Here is a 19,145-nt window from a genome sequence, read left to right as displayed (position 1 = left end):
TCGAACAAAAATGACAGATTGTAAGTCTTCTCCTTCTCCAGCAGATAGTGTTGACATCCTCGTGAAAGGGCGCAACATAGTTGTGACTTATTAAAAAAAAAGTAATTAGTTAAGTCAGTTTTTAAAAGAATAAAAAGAAATTTTAAAAGAGAAGGAAACTTAAAAGGGGTTGAAAAGGGTTTGAATTGAGTCGTCGCCTAAGTTTTAGAAAAATTAGGAAATCTATTAATTAATGGACTTGAAGTCTACAAAATCAATTGATCTGATAAGAGGTTCAAGTTATTTCGAAAGGAAGGCGTTAGACATCCTTCGAAATTCATAAATGTGGGTCCCATCTTAATTCATTTTTCAAATTGAGAAGGAGAATTAAATAATGTACAAGTATAATAAACATGTAATATACACAAGTAATAAAATAAGACAATACAAGAAACGGCCTAAAGTTTGTCTAACGTCAATATATACAAAATGAATAAAGAGTATAATTCAAACTTAATTCGAATAGCTTCAGCGGGAAACAACTGCGAATACATGTAAAGACACTTAGTAAAAGTGTTAGTAATAAATAAATATGAGTAAAAATAAATGAATCAAACTATAACTTAAAAATTAAAAATCCAGTCTTATTAACATGGGATACCTTAGAAATCGACAGTGATTTCTTCATCGTCCATTTTTAACAAACAAAATTATGAACTTAGATTAAATTTATGTCTTTTAACATTGAGGAAACCTCCAAATCGACGAAGAAATTTTCTCATTTTCAACTTTTAACATATATGAACCTAAACATAGTGAAAATTATCAGAAACAATACTTAAACAGAAGATGGCAAAACAATCCAAACTAATTCCTAAAAAAATAATGATGATAAAGCAATAAATAGACAAATGTACAAAATAAAATATAAAACAAAATTCACAAATGCGCTAAACTACCAACAGTCTTTTAACTCAAAACAAATCAATAAAATTACATCAAGACAACAAACAACGATAAAGATAAACATAATCAATAAGAAATTAGTCAAATCAATAATCAATGAGAAGAAATAGTAAAGAACAAAATCAATGCTAGGCTACCAAAGACTCGTAAAAACACACAATTTTAGAAAAAAAAAAACAAATTAAAACAGAGAGAGGCGAAAGAGCTTAGCCATTATCGAAATTCCCTCCAAAAGAAGTAATAAAATAGTGGAAACATTAAAATAAAATCCAAATTGATCAACTAACAACGACAAACATAATATCTAACAAAATAATAACACCTGAAAACTAAAATTCATCTCAAATAAATAGAAAAATGTGAAATAGGAAAGAAGGGTCACCGGGAAGAAGGATATCTCGCGATGGTTTGTAGTTGATGTCCGAAGGATCTTGCTTGTTGCTACTATTTTGTCACAGTGACAAGGGTCCTGCAATGATTATATGGTGGTGGAATGGTGAGATTCTGGTAGTGGTTAGTTTTTCCGGTGGAGTTTGGTTGTTGTTGTTGGGTTCTTCCCGGCGGAAAACAGTGGAGGGTGGTTTGGCCTGAAAAGGGTGGCTGTTTGCTAGAGAAAATAGGAGAAAACAAATGGGGTTTTTGTGGTGGACTGCCTGAATTTCGGTGGAACTTCGACGACTTACGGGAAAATAATGAACAATGAAAAAGATTTTTTTTTTAAATTTAAAAATCTGGAAATTATCCTATATTTTATCCACCATCCCAAAAATCCAGTGAGTTAACTATTCTATATATAGAAAATTGTTAAAAATAGGCCTAAATTATGGGCTCGAGATTGTGATCTAAAAATCTTTGGTCGGGATTCAAACCCTCGTCAGTGGCTTTGCACGCCTCTTAAATCAGCTCACCCACAGGTTTTGTTCTATGGGTACTCATTTAAATTATAATAAATATGTATCATATTTTCTATATATATATATATATATATATAAAAAATTTCGGAAATCAATGGGTGCTCGAGCACCCGCGTCTGGCTTACTGGGTCCACCTCTGTGTGTATGCAAATTGTATTCGTATTTAAATAATTTTTTAGACAGTGTAAAATATCAAAATAAATATTACCAAATGTAACAAAGAAAATAAATATGAATGAATATAATGAATGTAACCATGTAAAAAATGTCATTTAACAGAAATAATGATTTTATAAAAAATGAATAAATATTTGAACATTTGAATGCGACAATATAATATAAACATTACTATCGACAAAATCTTAATATTTTGAAAAAAGAGGATAACTATCAACAAATTGCATTAAAATGTCAAAACAAATATTCTGGACTATTTAAAAATAAAATACTCAAAAATTATTAATTTTAGAACTATCATACCAAAATTTGATGTCAATGAATAGCATATTTCAATTATCCAAACACGGTGAAACCTTTGATGATCCATCATTATATTGGAGTATTGTTGGAGCTCTTCAATATGCGACTATCACACGACCAGAGATCTCTTTTTCGGTGAGTCGTGTTTGTCAAAATATGCATAATCCTACCTTGAATCATTGGAAAGTTGTGAGACAAATTCTTCGTTATCTCAAAGGCTATCTTACACATGGAATAACCATCACGCCATTCACTTCCTCTATAATAAATCTTTGTTGTGATGCCGGGTGGGCTGCTGATCTTGATGATCATCGTTCTCATGATGGACTTATTGTATATTGTGGTCCTAATCTAATCTGTTGGTCCTCGTGAAAACAAAAGGTAGTAGCTTGGTCTAGCATTGAAGCTGAATATCGTGCCATTGCATTTGCCGGATCAGAAGTATCTTGGATAACTAGTTTGCTTATGGAACTTCGATTGCCCTGGACATGTCCTCCCATGATATTCTGTGGAAACAGTAGTTCTATTTATCTCACTGCCAATCATGTCTTTCATCAAAGGTCAAAGCATATTGAAATTGACTATCATTTGTTCGAGAGAAGGTTGCTGGTGGACAATTTTGTGTTCAATACATTTCTCCACGGATCAAATTACTGATGTGTTAACTAAAGCTCTAAGCTCCTCTTGATTTTCTCATCTATGGTCCAAGCTCACTGTCTCCAAACCCGACATATGCTTGCCGGGAGTGTTAGATGATAACGAATCCTAATCTAAGAATAAATTATGTTATTCGTGCCATTAAAATGAATTTAAAAAAATAATAATCTTCTAACGATTCTCGAAGTAGTAATGTGAGTATAACTATTATGAATTTTCCTCGTGGATACCAAGGTGGTGAGCAGAAGGTGGATACAAAGGTGGACGAACAAAAGATGGATACTAAGGTGGTTTTAGGAGTAATATAAGGCAATCACATGCTTCATTAGGTGAAGAGAAGATCAATGAGCTATTAAAATATGATGATCCTCATAATATATGATATTATTTTTTTTTATGGGCAAAAGACAGAAATCACATACTTTTGAGGTAAAATTACAATTTGTCCCTTATAAGTTTATAATGACAAAAATGTCTCAAATGATACAATAATATAAGTGTTGATACATTAATCTGATGCGCGAGATACATTAATTATTAAGTATATTACATTTTATACATGATACACTAATTTGATGTATATTTTATACACGATACATTAATTTGATACGCGAGATACATTAATTTGTTGTAAGAGATACATTAATTTGGTATGTGAAAATAAGAGATTTTGAAAATTTATAAAACTAATAAGAAATAATGGTAATAAGAGAACTTAAAGATAGAATTTTTGTCATTTTTCCTTTCTTTTTTAGATGGTTTCAAAAAAAGGGGAAAAACTATATACCTTTTTATCATGATTTTCTTTGAATCTATACGTCCGATTTTATGTGACCGATTTGAAGTATGAATATAGTAACAAGGAATCAATGTCCAAAATTACGTCACCTTTATTTTTTGGGAGACGATCAGAATACCTCTTTAATAAATACTAGATAGGCATGACACTATTACTTACATATATACAATTACATGTGCAACAACCCTTTAGAAAAGGAAATCTAATTAATTTAATTCAACGACATCTAATTCAAATATAAAGATTAAAAGTATTACATGCATTAGGCAACTTTAATGTTGATCTGATAAATATACTAATGCAGCATATTTGATTAAACAAATAATTGTTTAAGTTCATATACACTTTGGATCTAATTATATTTTTTACATACATTAGACAAAAATATATGTGCGACTTAAAGCTTCTAACCACTGTTACATAATAAGTTTTTGAACCTTCTCATGTTTTGACAGATTATTTCCAATTTCCACCTTGGAAACTTGCTTCAATTGACTCAAGATAACAAAATCTGATTCTATATTTTGAAGAATAACACAACCATCTTCTTTTGAGGGCTAAAAATCGAAAGCATGCCACCTAAATATATCACACAACTTGAACAAACTGGATAATAATAAAGTAAAACACATTAATCAAGATACAATTTTCAAAAAGTAACATCACAAACCATAGCACTCTTGCATACTCTTTAGATTTAAATGGACCACAATGAGGATTTTAATTGTCAATTAATCTTTGAACCCATTAGCGAGTCCAGTGGCAAGTAATATGAGGAAAGGAAGACATAAATTAGCTATCATGATAGTGCCATTGGATATTAAGCTATATCACAAATGCCAATATAAAGATGATGGTATCAAAATAACTTTTCTCGAGTGTTTACTGCTAATTAAGGGCAAAATTTAATTGTCTCTGATATAATTTGTAAGATTTGGGACTTACCATTACATGTACAATTGATCCTTTGTCACATACATATTAGATGTAACATTTGTGGAAGCTTATAGTGTATCCATGACTAAGAGTATATGCTAATTATAACCTCACAAATATTTTTTTAGTATAGATTCTTATTCTATGATACGAAATAAGGAAATTAATAGATATAATCAAGAATGACTATATATTGGTTGTTCAATCAAAACCTATTAATGGTCTTGGCCAACAGGCTCCTCACAAATTTCCTTATTGAAGTTTCTCGTCTTCAGATTCAAGGAAAGTTTTTTTGAGGTTACCATACCTTTTTGGTGAGAGACCGATGCATAGTCAGAGCTCTCCATTTGTCGTATGTCAATCAAGAAACCCCGACTTTATATGATACATTGTACCTCAATGTAGTTCTTACTGAGTTTAAAGCTAACTGCAGTTCAAATACAAATTCAATGTCTAATTATTAATGAGTAAAGAAGAAAAAAAAAAGATAGCTATCGTAAATTAGAATAGGTAAACTTGAAAAAATAAAGTTGATAAATGCATACATAACATAAACCAGAGAGAGAGAGGTGGAAAATAAATGAACTTGAATTTTCAATATCTACATCTATTATTGAAATAGAAATAGCAGAAGAGCGGAGGAGTTTTGAGGAGACGACGGTGAAGAAATGAATTGACCTAACTCATAACAATATGAACTGTGGCCTCTTGACAACTCAACCATCAGGATTCAATAAGATCTACTCAAATATGGTTGCTCTATAAGAAACAGACATAAGCCAACTTCTTCAGACAGTTGTAAGCTCACGGACACAACCATGAGTATAAGGCTCATATACCTTCTCAAGGTATGGGAATGACAACAAATATCCATGGAATTGGAAGAGGTGAGGGATAATCCATTTATCTTTGGGTTATATAGTTCAAAAATTACAAGAACAAACAGATTGTATTAAAAGATCCATAATATATCTTTTAAAAAAGTGCTAAAATTAACCGATGAAAAAAGTTGTGATCTTTAGTGATAAAGAGGAGCATATCTTTTTAGTAGTAATCCGGCATATCAACTTAATAGTTATTCATTTAACAGTTCCCTTCTCTTGAATAAGCATTGATTCTTTGCTTTCAAGTTCATACTTAAATCATATATTCAAGAATCAAGAATTAATTTCAAATAACATATTATCGAACTTATATAAGGTTGCGTATACACTATCCTCCCCAATCACCACTCATCAAATTACACTGAATATGTTATTGTTTAATAAGAAGCAATAAAAAACTTCAACTGTTGTGGAATATTTTTTCTAGAATTGAAAAGAAAAAAAACATATTCTTTCACTCAGATACGATACCAAAAAAACTGAAACTTGACTTACTGTGCAAAACGACTCTTTTGGGCAATAAAAGAGAAAATTTTGATGCTATCTCCTGCAACAGATTTTCTACATAGAGTGTAGTTAAAGGGGTCTGCTCAGCATTTTTAACACGATATTTCTGCCACAAGTGAAAGTAGGGCTCATCTTCCAAGAGAACACGAGGAGAGGAAAATTTCATGAGATAATCTAACCAACAAATTCAATCCGTTCATGCAACGTTTGAATGCAATATGGTCCTTCAGCAGGAATAGTCATATCAAGAATTTTATCTGCCTAGCCTGTAGAAATAATTTTTTTTCAGGGAGAAGAAATAATTGATGATAGACTTTCTTTCTAGTTGAATTTATTACTTACCAGCATAATAACGGGGATGTACAACCAGCGTACTCCAATCTTAACAGCCTGTTCATATGGCTTCTCAGTGTCCCAAGTCTCGAACGTTGCAATTTGATCATTATGTTTCTCAACCAGTTCAGCCAAGTGCAACATACTTTTGACCTTTCCTGCAGCATGGAACAGTTAGTGTTGTACGACAACCACATTAGAGAAATGTGTAAGCCACCAAAAAAAAAAGGTCAAAGACCAGATGGCACAACTTCGGGAATCCTCCGTGCTTCACTAAAACCCACGGCCGATTTCTTTCTCTGTTTGATCTCGAGAGAGGTTCATTCACTTCCTCGTCTTCTTTTCCTAGAGATAGCACTTCATCTTTATTGCATTCAATGGATTTCGGATAAACGGGTAACAAAAGGAACACTATCATGCCACTAAAAGCAATAAGGATACCAGGAACAATCACCGACCAACCCCATTTGTATTTCAATAATATTGATGCGACTAATGACCCCGTAATATCCCAACAGAAGTGTGAGAATTCTAAATACCCATTATAAATAACTTCTTCTTTGCAAAACTAATTCCCAACCATTGCAACTACTGCAGGACATCCAGAGGATTGGAATAATCCAGCAACCATTTGGACAGTCAGATACTCAAATAGTGCTAGAAACTATGGATGTTTGCCCAATATCCAAGTCCAAAAAGAGTTGTGAATAAATCTGTTCTCAATATTTCCACAGTAGAAAAAACTATTGAATCCATCTTATAGACTAAGTACCCTGAGATATTTAAGACCAACCCCACAAGATCAGGATCAACTATCAAGTGCTTGTTTCACGATAGTCGATACTTGCGGTTTTTCAATTAGCATGCCCACAACTTCCAACTTTTCTTATCAAAACTCAACTCTAACTCAGTTGTAGTTCATACATAATGATCCTAATAAGAACACTACTACAAAAAGCAACTCTTAATCGCTAGATACACCTTATATTTTGTTGATAAATATGTATTTGTTGCAGCGGCTAGAAACACTACAACAAATTTCGTGATTATTTATAATGGTTGGCTAAGCAATCTCTTGATAAACAATCACGAAATTTGTTGATGATTTTTTACTGTCTAACAATTTCTTAGTCAATCGTTATGAATGCCGGAACGCACACTTGTTTAATTGTTATGATAACAAACTTTTGCAAAATCACTGTATTCTTTAATATAAACCTCAAAGGTTCGAAAAGCTTACAAAACTCTCTTTCAGACCACGCCTCCAACCATGTCATAAGGCAACCGATAATTTTAACATTCTTGAGATTGAAAAGCATTATTTGAAATCCCAACTCGGAAAATTGATGTTATCTACTTTGGCGAAATATCTTAGCTTGAGCTAGCAGATACAACCTCTGCAAATCATGGTCCAATAAGTTCAAACATCTATAAAGAAAAAGCTTGAAACTTATTTTAATAATAGCATATGAACATTTGTAGATGCGAATTTTTCACCATATAGGAGAAAAAACTTACCTCGCTTTGTATGCCTATGGCACAAGGTACTTACTGAAAATTTTGAACACTACCAAAACAAGATTAGGAAAATATTTAGAGAGAAAACTAATTTGTACCGATGAAAAATCAAAGAGAACATAGAAGATAGAGTGGGTAGAATAATAAACACGGTATCGATGAAGTTAAGTTATGAAATTGAAAAATTTAAGTTTGGATGAAAGAAACTCGGACAAGTCTTCTGGAAATTCTTCATGGTTGGAAAGAAAAATGACTTCACGAGTCTTCTAGAAAGGCCAAAAAGCTAGTCATAAAAATTTGTCTTTGACCAAAATGACAAATTTGCCCTTGTATATAGTACAGAACTACCAAAATAGCCTTGGTCGTCATCCTCTATCACGCTTCTATATAGTAACTAGATACAGTTAGCCTGTGCTAAGCACAGGCCCAATATTTATATTTTGCAATGTTTTCGATAACTCCTTCAGTTTCAGTTCTCTAATTTTCTCAAACAACTTATAAACTTCATTTTTGAATAAAACTAAAAAAATATGAGCAAGTGTAAAAAAAGCTTGAGACTAATTAGTTCTATTGGTATATAATTTACTATTTGCTGAAGCAACAATAAATTGTAAAATAAGAAGCTAAAGCAAAAAAATCACAAGCTTCCACTGAAATTTCTTAACATATTTTTTTGTTACATAATTACAATTTCATTGGTTCTTCCGGTAGTTATTTGATCTTCATATAATACAAGATATTCAACTCAAATTTCTTAACATATTTTTTTGTTTCAGCAATCCCTGTATAATATATATTTCATAGAAACTTCAATTAGTTTCAAGCTATAACTTCATATAATTATCAGTATTTCGACAGAGCAATAGTTTCTAAAAGTGAGAAGACAGTGGATTGTTTCCCTTCCTGATCTTCTCTGTACATGCAACTCCTATTGCATAAGTTGGAACATTTTATTGTAGATTACCTTATCATGTTAAACAGATTAAAAGGCTACTAACCATGTGAAACAAGCAACCTCATTTCCTGCTAGAAATCCTTCACACTATTATCTCCTTTATCTGAATTAATTTATAAGCACCATATTAAGCCCGTGGTATTTTCAATAACATATCATCAATGGATATTAACATTTAGTGCAGGCTACTTGAAACAAAAGGCCTACTATTTAAGTAGAGTAGGATAATTTAATAATAGTCTTCAAGATTTACTTGTAATATTAAATATCAAAGAACATCATCGTTGTAAACATGATTTTGACCGGCAATTACCTGAAAGGCAGCAACAAAAGCTCTTATTTAGTGTGATATTAGATGAATGAGTTATGGTAAAAATAGAGTGTCACCTTAAAGAACATATTAAAGTCTAACCTCAAGTAAATATCCATCAAATATCTAACTAACAATAATAATTTATCACAATACAATTAACAACATGTCAGTTGTCATACATGTACGTTGTCCAACAAAAAGCTTACCGAAAATGAAATCCGGTAGAATACAACATTTAGCCATATAAGATCACAAAGAAAAACAAACAATATTGTAACCAGGCAAATAACGTAACTTCAATAAAATGATTGTGTTAAAATATTACAATATATACATACGGAAATAATCAAGCTAGCAAGAATACAGATACATAGATGTAGCTAAACTATTTATAGAAGAGGCGCTAGTCTAAGAAAAGACAAGAGAAACACTACTTGAACAACTCAAAATTTACTTAGGAAATGACTAAAATGGCAACTCATATAGTCAAAGTTCGGTCAGAAACTAAAATACAAAAATTTATTTCTATTATACACATAAAGGTAATACCAATATATCACATTCAACAAATTATTAGATCTATTTTCACATTCTAAATATCATTTTCACCATCAACTCCACTCAAAAGTCAACAAATTAGTTACCTGAATCTCTATTTTAATACAAATAATTTAGAGATAATGTCTATTTGACTTGAGTGTTTTCAAATAACAAAATTAAATTTGATGTAAGATTCAATAGATATAGTCATAGATTTCTACCATTGTTCTCAACATCATTTCATATAAGGGTGCAGACGAATTACAAAACAAAAATAAAGGTATCAGATAGAAAAGACAACATAAACTCAAAAGTATTCTAGAATAATGAAGTAAGCTCATAGCATGAATAAGACTATCCCATATAAAGATCTACATTATACAAAACTCTTAACTGAATCTTTTTTTTTAAAAAAAAAAATCATTAGCAAATGCATTGAAATTACTACCAATTAAAAGAAAAAAGATATTCATTAGTGAGGTATCAAACATTTTACAATGTTCCAAAACATAACTTAAGAGAAGAAAAATGAAAAGACAGTCGATGTAGCCTAGTAATAATAAAAGTATAAAAAATAACATATTTAACACTCCGTTGAAATTATATGATACCATTTCTCGGGGCCTTGCACCTGATCCAAGTAAGCATCATATGTGACATACCTCAATGAAATATACTTGTACCTAGATTCTAAGATATGATTTGATATCGAAGATGCTGAAGCGAAATCGTTATTTTAAGTTGAATTCGCATGACCGCATTTAAAAAATCATAGAGCGTAATGAAAGAAGGCAACACAAGCATCTTATTTATATATTACATTCTATTATTCTAAGCCAATTGAATGTTGTGCAAATCCAACCATCTAACAAGGCATCTTTTGATATTCTAAGAAACACGATGAGGTAATCATGGATCTCCTCTGAATGAAACAAAAGAAAATTAAAAGCACGATAAAAACTGAAAAGCATGGGGATATATCAAGAGAAAAAAGATATGCAAATATTACCTTTAATAATGTAATCACCGATTGATCATCAAAGATATCAACACTACAATCATCCAAACAGTTAACCTGCAAATGGGAGTAAACAAGTAAAATATTGCATAAAGATTCTCAAGTATATCTAATTTTAAATGGCATACATCTCAATTGTCGTAGGATTGAACTCCTCATTAAATACCCTTTTTAGTGACAATGAATAAGAATCAAATCATTTTTGAGATGCTACAAATTATAGTAATATAATACTGGTAAAGGGGTAGAGTCGTACAAATTCATCCATGCACTCAATTACTTGCAATTAACTCTTGAACTCACTATTGAAATAATTTAGAAAAAGGAGGAAAACAAACATTTGCTCATAATGCAACAAAATAAAACTCAAAAGTAATATAAAAATTAAAATCAAAATTTTAAAAAACTGGTACTAAAACAGGAAGGTGAAATGGAGATGTTTAAAGACACATCCATTTGGAGGAATAAAAACATACCTAAAATGAAGATGAAGAGAATTTAAAAAAAATACATATATATGCCAATAAAGGTTCCACCCAATTATCTTCCTGCAGTGATAGTGTGGAATATTTATAAAGAAGGATGGATGGTTCTAGAGTAATGCAGAGAGTGTATTTGTTAGTCTATATTTACATTTTTACCCTTTATATTTCTACATAGTAAAAAAAACAAATGGATGGTTTTAGAGTTAGGCAAAGAGTGTACTACCTTTGATATTTCTACATAGCAATAAAACGACAAAATGTATCTGAAATGAGAAAGGATAGTTTCTAATTTGCTTAAAAAACCTTATATTTTACCCTTGATAATGAGTATATTTACATTATTATCAGTGGTCGTCCATCTTGTTGGCTCTTCTATAATATAGTAATAATAATAATAATAATAATAATAATATAAGGGCTTAAGTGTAAGTATTCCAATCTTTAGGGGTCAAAGTGATATTCTACCCTTTCGTGACAGCCTTAAATAGTCTGCCAAGCCAACCCGATTCATATTCAATAGAATTTCTGTTAAAGGCCCAAACCCCCCTCTCCCCGATCATTGCTCTCTGTTAATCGACGCCGTGGTCGAGTCCCGCCGTCCATCCCGGACGTTTTCTCCGGCTAATTCTTCATCTCTATTGTGTCTATCCAAGGTCAAGACCATATCTTTTTGTGTTTATTGTCTTTTTTTTGGAAGCTTATTTCTTGTGCTTCTTATTGCGATTGGGCCTGAATAGAGCGAATTGGTTACAGAGGATTCATATAGGGAATCCAAACTAGTTTTGGATTCAGAATCCAAACTAGTTTTGGATTCAGATTTAGTTGCTTAATCGAACGATTGAATCATTGTTTCGATTGGGCATGAATAGAAAAAGGAAATAGGTCAAGAATATTACTGATTCGTAGAGTTCATTTTTTCTGGAAACGAAATACTGTATATATGATTTAAACGGTGATGTTTTAAAGATAATTTGATGATACATATAGCATTCTACATGATGTGATTTTGCCCTGCTGTGTATACTAACGTGTAGTTCTAATAGTTCAAAGACAAATAATGGGACATTTATTAGATAACAGTATTAACCAGTTCTCTATGAGAAAGAGAGAGACTTGGGGTACCTGATGACTATGTTGACAAAGCAAAAGTATGAAGAAAGTTATTGAATTTTCATGTGATTCTGATATACCTCAGTGCAAAACAGGATGAAGTGACTTCTTTGTTGAACATATTGTTAGTATACATTGGGTGTTAAAGTGTTATACTTCCTAAATGATGTTGATTGGCATGTTTGTTCCTTAATACAAGTTGATGCATCTTTGGATGACTTGAAAAGAAAAGTAGGTAAGGTACTTGAGAAGAGGGATTGTATAAGTTGGCCACTTTTTGACGGAAGAAATTCACTTTTTATAAATCTGTGTTGAGTTGCAGAAAATACCTCAAGTTACGAGGGGAAGCTTAAATGTTACTTCTGGAAAAACTTGTACTTGTTAGGATTCTTCATTCACTCAGTTATGCAGTGGTTTGTTTAATGTCTTTGCCTGGCTAGCATTTTCTTATGGAAGCTTTCTATTTTTACCAGATGGCATCACTTCAAGAAAGCTTGCAAAGGTTCAAGAAGCAGCAAGAGAAGTGCCAAGCTATTACTAGTATGGCTGCCAGAGCAGGACCTTCCAAGGGAGCTCCTCCAAGGCCAGCTAATGCAAAACCTCCTGCACCTGCAGTCAAATTTTCAAATGACACGGAAAGGCTCCAGCATATAAATACTATAAGGAAAGGGCCTGTTGGGTCTCAGATGAAACGTGTCATAGACTTGCTTCTGGAGGTATATGGCCACCACTTCTTTTCTCATTGTTTTTCAATCCCTCTTTAATTATATTTCTAAATTAAAAGAGCTATGATGCAGCTAATTTAACTTAGCACCTAGAAGCAAGTGTCAAAACTGCTAAATCTCTAAATTTATCCCACAGCAAAATAGCTTAGGATTAAGCTACCGACAGAGTTAGAACTAAGGAGCAATTTAACTTTGCTTACTGGTTGGCAGTCAAAACTTATTATCTGGTTGAGATCAGATCGAAAACCTTGTGGCAATCGTCCTAGATCTATGACTAGGTCTACCACTGAGGACTCTTGCGATGTTGGATGGTGCAATTTATTTGATCCAAAGTGCTTTTATTGGGGCACATCAAACAAGAAATGGACAGATGTTCTAAATACTGCAGTTTCAGTGGAGGGCTTTTGATGTTCTGGGAATTATTTTTGAGGGATGTCTCATGTAGTTTGTTGTACTATCGTATATTTATTTCATCCCGTGTTGGAGTAGTACAAATGTTTAATTCTATTACTAGATAGTTCAAGTTTCTAGAGTATCAACCATTTATTAGTAGTTGCAAGATCTACTTGAAGCTAGAGGTGGATGCTTGCATTATTAGCTGGAGTAATGGATTTGGTGATTATGATTTATCTCTTCTTTTAGCAGGACATATGTAATTAACTAAATATCATGTGAATTGACTTCAGGGTGCCATATTTATTACCTGGCACTACAGCACAACCGCATAAGTCATATCCGGCAGTTTTTCATCTTTTAGCTTCAAGTTGCTAGATTTTATTTGTGTATAATATTGTTTCGTTCTTCTTCCTTGATGCTACTGGACATTAACTACGTAGAATTACCGCAAAATTAAGACACCAAATGTGCTTAATACAACAGTAATGATGGCTGAATCGAGAACTGATTCAGCACTAATCTGTAGGTTCTTAATAATTCGAAAATCTGACATGGTCATTCCCCAGGAATTTTGTGTAACTCTCCATTTTAGCTGGATTCTCCACCTTGATTAATAGTGTCTTGTCCTGTTATCTTATAGGGAACTGTGACATATTCTGTAGTCGTAGTACTTGTAATATTGATAACTAATTAATTTCCATACATGCAGACAAGGCAAGCTTTCACACCAGAACAGATCAATGAAGCATGTTATGTTGATTTAATTGGCAATAAACCTGTGTTTGACAGTTTGAGGAAAAACGTCAAAGTATATTATGATGGCAATCGCTTTTCTTATAAGGTAAATTAAGGTCTTCTTAATTGTACTCCTCTGTCTTTAAGTCATTTGTAATCAACTCTGAATCTGTGTGTCTTTACTCTTTAGTAACATAAATTCACTTATTATTTGTCAACAGTCGAAACATGCTCTGAAAAATAAAGAGCAACTACTTATCTTGATAAGAAAATTCCCTGAGGGTATTGCTGTTATCGACCTCAAGGATGCATACCCGACTGTCATGGAGGACCTGCAGGTATTTCTCATACCAAGCTACTTTTGAGTTATTTGCTTTCAATGTACTGATACACAGGTATTTCCTATAGGCTCTCAAAGGTGCTGGTCAAATATGGCTGCTGTCAAATTTTGACTCCCAGGAAGACATCGCCTTCCCAAATGATCCACGAGTACCCATTAAGGTTGATGATGATTTGAAACAGCTATTCAGAGGTATTGAATTACCACGTGACATGCTTGATATCGAAAGGGATCTGCAGAAGAACGGGATGAAACCTGCTACCAACACTGCAAAGAGAAGGGCAATGGCACAAGTCCATGGCATTGCTCCCAAGCCCAAAACCAAAAAGAAGAAGCATGAGATTAGCAAGAGGACTAAGCTTACAAATGCTCATCTTCCAGAACTCTTCAAACTTTAGATATCTATTGGTTCATAAACTTCTCCCGAATAGAAAACAAGCACTGGAGTTCCTCCTCTCCTTTCCAGATTCTGTTGTCTAGTGACTGAACCTTGAATACCTAATGCTTTACCATACGTCTAGCATGAAGAGTTCTTTACGAATGGCTAAAGCCTTGGTGTTTGGTTCCTATTCACAAGGTTGTGTTTTGTTTTTACTGACCTGGTAAACTTGGGGTGGGAATATGATACTAATAATTTGTGATTTTATTACTGACTTGGGTTTTTGGACCATCAAATTGTTATGTTCATGAAGATCAACATCATTTTGTATCATATTGTTTAATATCAATATATATTACGATTAAAATTAGTAACTTGATGAGGCAACAACTCAAGAGATTTGCACATTTATTAGTTTCAGCTGCGAAAATTCTTTTCAACTTTGTGTACACCACGTTGTTAATTATACCGGTTTGTGAAGAAAGGTCCTAACTATCGTCATGATGCTATGATAACGGCTATTTATGGACTGGTCTATGTTAGCCACCAAGACAAAACTAGAAGAATTAGAAAACAATAGTTGCAACAAAGAGAGATGATCTTCTTGAACGATTACTGAGTAAGCATTGGATTTTACAATGATTAGGAATAACAATATGATTGATCGAGGGTTCAAACTGTGGAAACAAGTCTCTTCCAAATGATAAGTGTCTTGAAGAGATGCCAAACTTTACCAGATTTGTTAACTAATGTCTTTTGGAATGACCATAAAAAGAAGATACAACCATGATTGCCAACAAAATAAGCAAAACAACTTTCTTGGTAAGAACTCCCACAAATACCTATTTCAGAACTATGATATGCTAGCTGATCAAGATGTCCTGCTCTTAAAGCCTCTTAGGAGTTGAGACTTTCTCTGAGCAAGTCTACGAATTGATAGATGTCGTTGCGCTTCTGGCTCTCCAAAGGGAGGCTTTCCCTGCACGAGCTTTGAAAAGAGTGAGAAAAAAGAAGTAAAGATCTACTACTAATCGATCTTTAAACGAGATGATGCATCACCTTGTCCATTGAATCGCAGCATAATCAATTTCAGCAATTAGAGCTGCTTCCTCATGCCCAGTGGTTGCAATAATTTTACCCATCTGCTAACCAGAAAAACAAAGAGCTCTTTGATCGTTCTATACAGACCTCTGCAATCCAAAGTAACTACTAGTAATATCATAACATACCGGTCCAACCACAGTGGAGTGACCCCATATCATGTAGCTACTGGCTGAATCTCGAGACAGGGAGCAAGATGCCACATAAAGCTACGAAAAATGCAGTGAACATGCTTCGCAATGGGGAGCAGGATGCCACATAAAGACAAAGAGGACTATCATCATAAATCAACATGGTATTACCTGGTTATCTACTGCCCTGCAAAATCGGAGTTGAATGAGCAATAAGAATACAGCACACAACTTTGCAAATTCGGAGTTCCTGATTCTATAAGTGTGTGCAACTGCATTGGTCGCTCTTTACTGATATACACTAAAGAACTTAAGAAAACCTTTATTGGTAACTCTATTTACAACTACACGAAACAGAATCATCTTGCCTTGTTCTTTGCTCCAGTTCCCACAGGGTTGCCCCAGTACTCATGTTGAATGCTCCAGGGTAACATATTAAATGAGCACCTGATCCTCATATGAAAATTAAGGAGAAAAATTAGTTGAACAGGATTACTAACTACTTAAGCATGTAAACCATCATACCTCGGGCACTGTATGACATTGCCAGCTCAGGAAATCGTATATCATGACAAATTCCTATTCCAATGCGTCCAAAATCTGCAGATTGAAGTTTTCCGTTATAAGACTTGTAAAAGTACAGTTTCAAGTAGGAAGCCTGGCAGGGAAATTAAAGAAAGAATCTTAGTGCAAGCTGAAACTACTAGCAACACAAGTTTGGCCGGGAAAAAATGAGACCTAAATCAGAATTGGGAGTAGAGAAAATGTCAACATGTATATATGAACATGCCAGATGCAGGAATAACAGTTTCTCATTTTTCTGCTAATTTTTTGAGATTCCTGATACAGAAAATGTTGATACGTTTCACATTTGAGAGACAGAAGAATTACATCATATCCTCAAGGACCTATGGATCATACTAAAACTGTAAGTTACCAAACTTAGAAGTCAATGCATTAAGCAGGAAACAGTTGCCTACCTGTACCTACCTGTATCAACAACTGTAGGCTTCTCTCCTGCTGAAATGTTAACTGATTCCTTAAATTGGACCTCTCCCGGAAGTGGCTTACCCATGTCAAACAAATGTATCTGCGGAAAGGCATTGCACAATTACAATTCTAGCTCATCTTGCTATTCTCTTCATCCAATCACCTGTTTTAACTTCTTTTCGGTGCAACCAAAGTTTATCATTATATTCATTCTTTCACTTTCATAAAGCATTTGAGAACTAGCTTAACACTAATCAGAAAAGTGAAAGATGTGTTCTTCGTTATAGACTTCTCTATCTTCTAATTAAAAAAAGCTTACTTTTCTGTGCTAATCAGAAAAGTGAAAGATGTGTTCTTCGTTATAGACTTCTCTATCTTCTAATTAGAAAAAGCTTACTTTTCTGTGCTTAGCCTTCAACTCTCCATTAGGCCCAAACACAGGGCAGCTATTGTACAGCTGACCAGCATCCTTTTCCGGAATCGATCCACCTATAATGGTGACTCCTAAGGAAGAAGCCACTTCAGATAACATAAGCAATGATGGGGCACTGTCTATATCGCTGAACTCCTCAGCAAACTTTGCGAACAAGTCAGTTGAATAAGGGCAATTCCACATTTCCTACAACAAATTATTGAAATACACTGAATCTCACATCCAACATTGCTATTAAGATATACACTTTGACCATATGTTTTCAATCTTCAGATAGGAACTTCTTTAGGCTGATACTTTCCGAACTTATGAGAATTCATATAAAGTTTCATTCTTAAAACTATAGCCGGAAAGAAGACAAAGAACTGCCAACAGCATCAAACGTTATTCTGGAAATAATAACAATGTGCTAGTCAACATGTTAAGGTCAAATCACTATGCTAGACTTCCACAGTGAATAAACAAAGAGTAAAAGAGGTAAAAGGCATGGATGATCTAAAACCAAAAATATAACAAACTTCTTTTAGAATTCAAGTTTTATACACAAACAGGGTAAACAATTGCATAGACAAATTACTTAAAACCAACTGAGGCGTAAATGTCTTATGAAGTGCATGTTGTTAACGTATGCAACAGTGTCTGATTAGTTAAAATTGGACAAATTATAACGTGCAACTTTTTACATTTAGTTTATAAATCAGCATGAGATTTATCAAAAGAAATTATGTAAAAGAAAAAATGAACAAGGAGGGTCAAAAATAACGAAAACACGAGAGAAGCTGAAGAATGATTGTGTTAATTCGTTGATAGAACTAGGGGAAACAAGCTTCACATGTGACACTCAACATTGATTGTGTTCTTTCCGCCCTCCAACTCAACACATCTTCACCTCCATCCTCACCACCCATGCCCTCGTGTCCTCCCTGTATTTCTCTAAATTATATACAAATACTTCTAGGATTAGTAAAGCCCCTTCTTTTTTTCCTAAAAGGAACATTTTCCTTCATAGCAAAAACACCCTTTAAAGCTAAAATTAAAAAGAGTTTAAGTGAAGGAAAAGGCTACTCACAGGCAAAAGTATAAGAGTTGCACCTTGTTCTGCAGCAGTTTGAATCAGACTACGAGCATTGAAGATGTTTGCACTCTTCTCTGTGGTAACTATCAGCTGACAAATTCCAATCTTGAACTGTTTTTATTAAAAAAAAATGTCATGTTTTGGATGGAGAAACCAAAAGGGTATTTTAAAAGAAAAACAGACCTGTGTTACATTGGGAATTTGCAGTGGAGCAGAGACAAAGGACTGAACAGCAACTGTTGCCATGGAAGTGCAGATTTAGTGGGAAATGAGAGTCAACAATATGGGAAGGTGATGGTAAAAGTAAAGGGCACGTCTGGCAATTAGAAAATATCCAACTCTTATTTCATTTCAGTTATTATAATTCCATAATTAGTAGTGTTATGGACTTGACAACTGAAAACTATGATCATAATACTAGTACTACTAATAATAATAATAAAATC

At 33.3% G+C, this 19,145-nt stretch overlaps 2 protein-coding genes and 2 long non-coding RNA genes across 9 annotated transcripts; 1 reads left to right on the top strand and 3 right to left on the bottom strand.

Moving 5' to 3' along the window:
* Positions 1–4,001: 4,001 nt before the first annotated feature.
* On the bottom strand, positions 4,002–8,232 carry LOC101258466 (uncharacterized). Of its 4 annotated transcripts, none has more exons than XR_011221780.1 (6): positions 7,974–8,232; positions 7,696–7,852; positions 6,465–6,613; positions 6,111–6,388; positions 5,039–5,158; positions 4,002–4,401 (listed from the first exon to the last, which is right to left on the bottom strand). It is a non-coding gene; the product is annotated as an uncharacterized lncRNA (long non-coding RNA). The 4 variants fall into 4 exon arrangements; XR_003247240.2 differs by lacking the exon at positions 4,002–4,401 and adding an exon at positions 6,694–6,800 and having other exon boundaries at positions 4,688–5,158; XR_003247241.2 differs by lacking the exon at positions 4,002–4,401 and adding an exon at positions 6,707–6,800 and having other exon boundaries at positions 4,688–5,158.
* Positions 8,233–9,111: 879 nt separating this feature from the next.
* Positions 9,112–11,335, bottom strand: LOC109120548 (uncharacterized). Its single transcript, XR_002028071.3, has 3 exons — positions 11,276–11,335; positions 10,791–10,856; positions 9,112–9,241 (listed from the first exon to the last, which is right to left on the bottom strand). It is a non-coding gene; the product is annotated as an uncharacterized lncRNA (long non-coding RNA).
* A 332-nt stretch (positions 11,336–11,667) lies between these two features.
* Positions 11,668–15,339, top strand: LOC101250226 (uncharacterized). Its single transcript, XM_004241862.5, has 5 exons — positions 11,668–11,937; positions 12,868–13,110; positions 14,225–14,356; positions 14,472–14,588; positions 14,659–15,339. Exons 2-5 carry the CDS (start codon positions 12,868–12,870, stop codon positions 14,986–14,988), a joined length of 822 nt encoding a protein of 273 aa, XP_004241910.1. The 5' UTR covers positions 11,668–11,937; the 3' UTR covers positions 14,989–15,339.
* Positions 15,340–15,549: 210 nt separating this feature from the next.
* On the bottom strand, positions 15,550–19,052 carry LOC101257275 (omega-amidase, chloroplastic-like). Of its 3 annotated transcripts, none has more exons than XM_026031574.2 (10): positions 18,883–19,052; positions 18,694–18,810; positions 17,589–17,810; positions 17,192–17,291; positions 16,727–16,801; positions 16,570–16,648; positions 16,373–16,388; positions 16,199–16,279; positions 16,029–16,111; positions 15,550–15,957 (listed from the first exon to the last, which is right to left on the bottom strand). In XM_026031574.2, the coding sequence occupies exons 1-10, from the start codon at positions 18,943–18,945 to the stop codon at positions 15,867–15,869; spliced, it is 927 nt and encodes a 308-aa protein (XP_025887359.1). In that variant the 5' UTR covers positions 18,946–19,052; the 3' UTR covers positions 15,550–15,866. The 3 variants fall into 3 exon arrangements, with proteins under 3 accessions (XP_025887359.1, XP_004242247.1, XP_025887360.1); XM_004242199.5 differs by having other exon boundaries at positions 15,550–15,948; positions 18,883–19,047; XM_026031575.2 differs by having other exon boundaries at positions 18,717–18,810; positions 18,883–19,013.
* Between the last annotated feature and the right edge of the window lie 93 nt (positions 19,053–19,145).

This window comes from Solanum lycopersicum, chromosome 6 (genome assembly GCF_036512215.1).
Source record: "Solanum lycopersicum chromosome 6, SLM_r2.1".
Classification (NCBI taxonomy): domain Eukaryota; kingdom Viridiplantae; phylum Streptophyta; class Magnoliopsida; order Solanales; family Solanaceae; genus Solanum; species Solanum lycopersicum.
The sequence above is the reverse complement of the archived record's forward strand: the minus strand, read 5'-3'. Positions and strand labels throughout refer to the sequence as shown.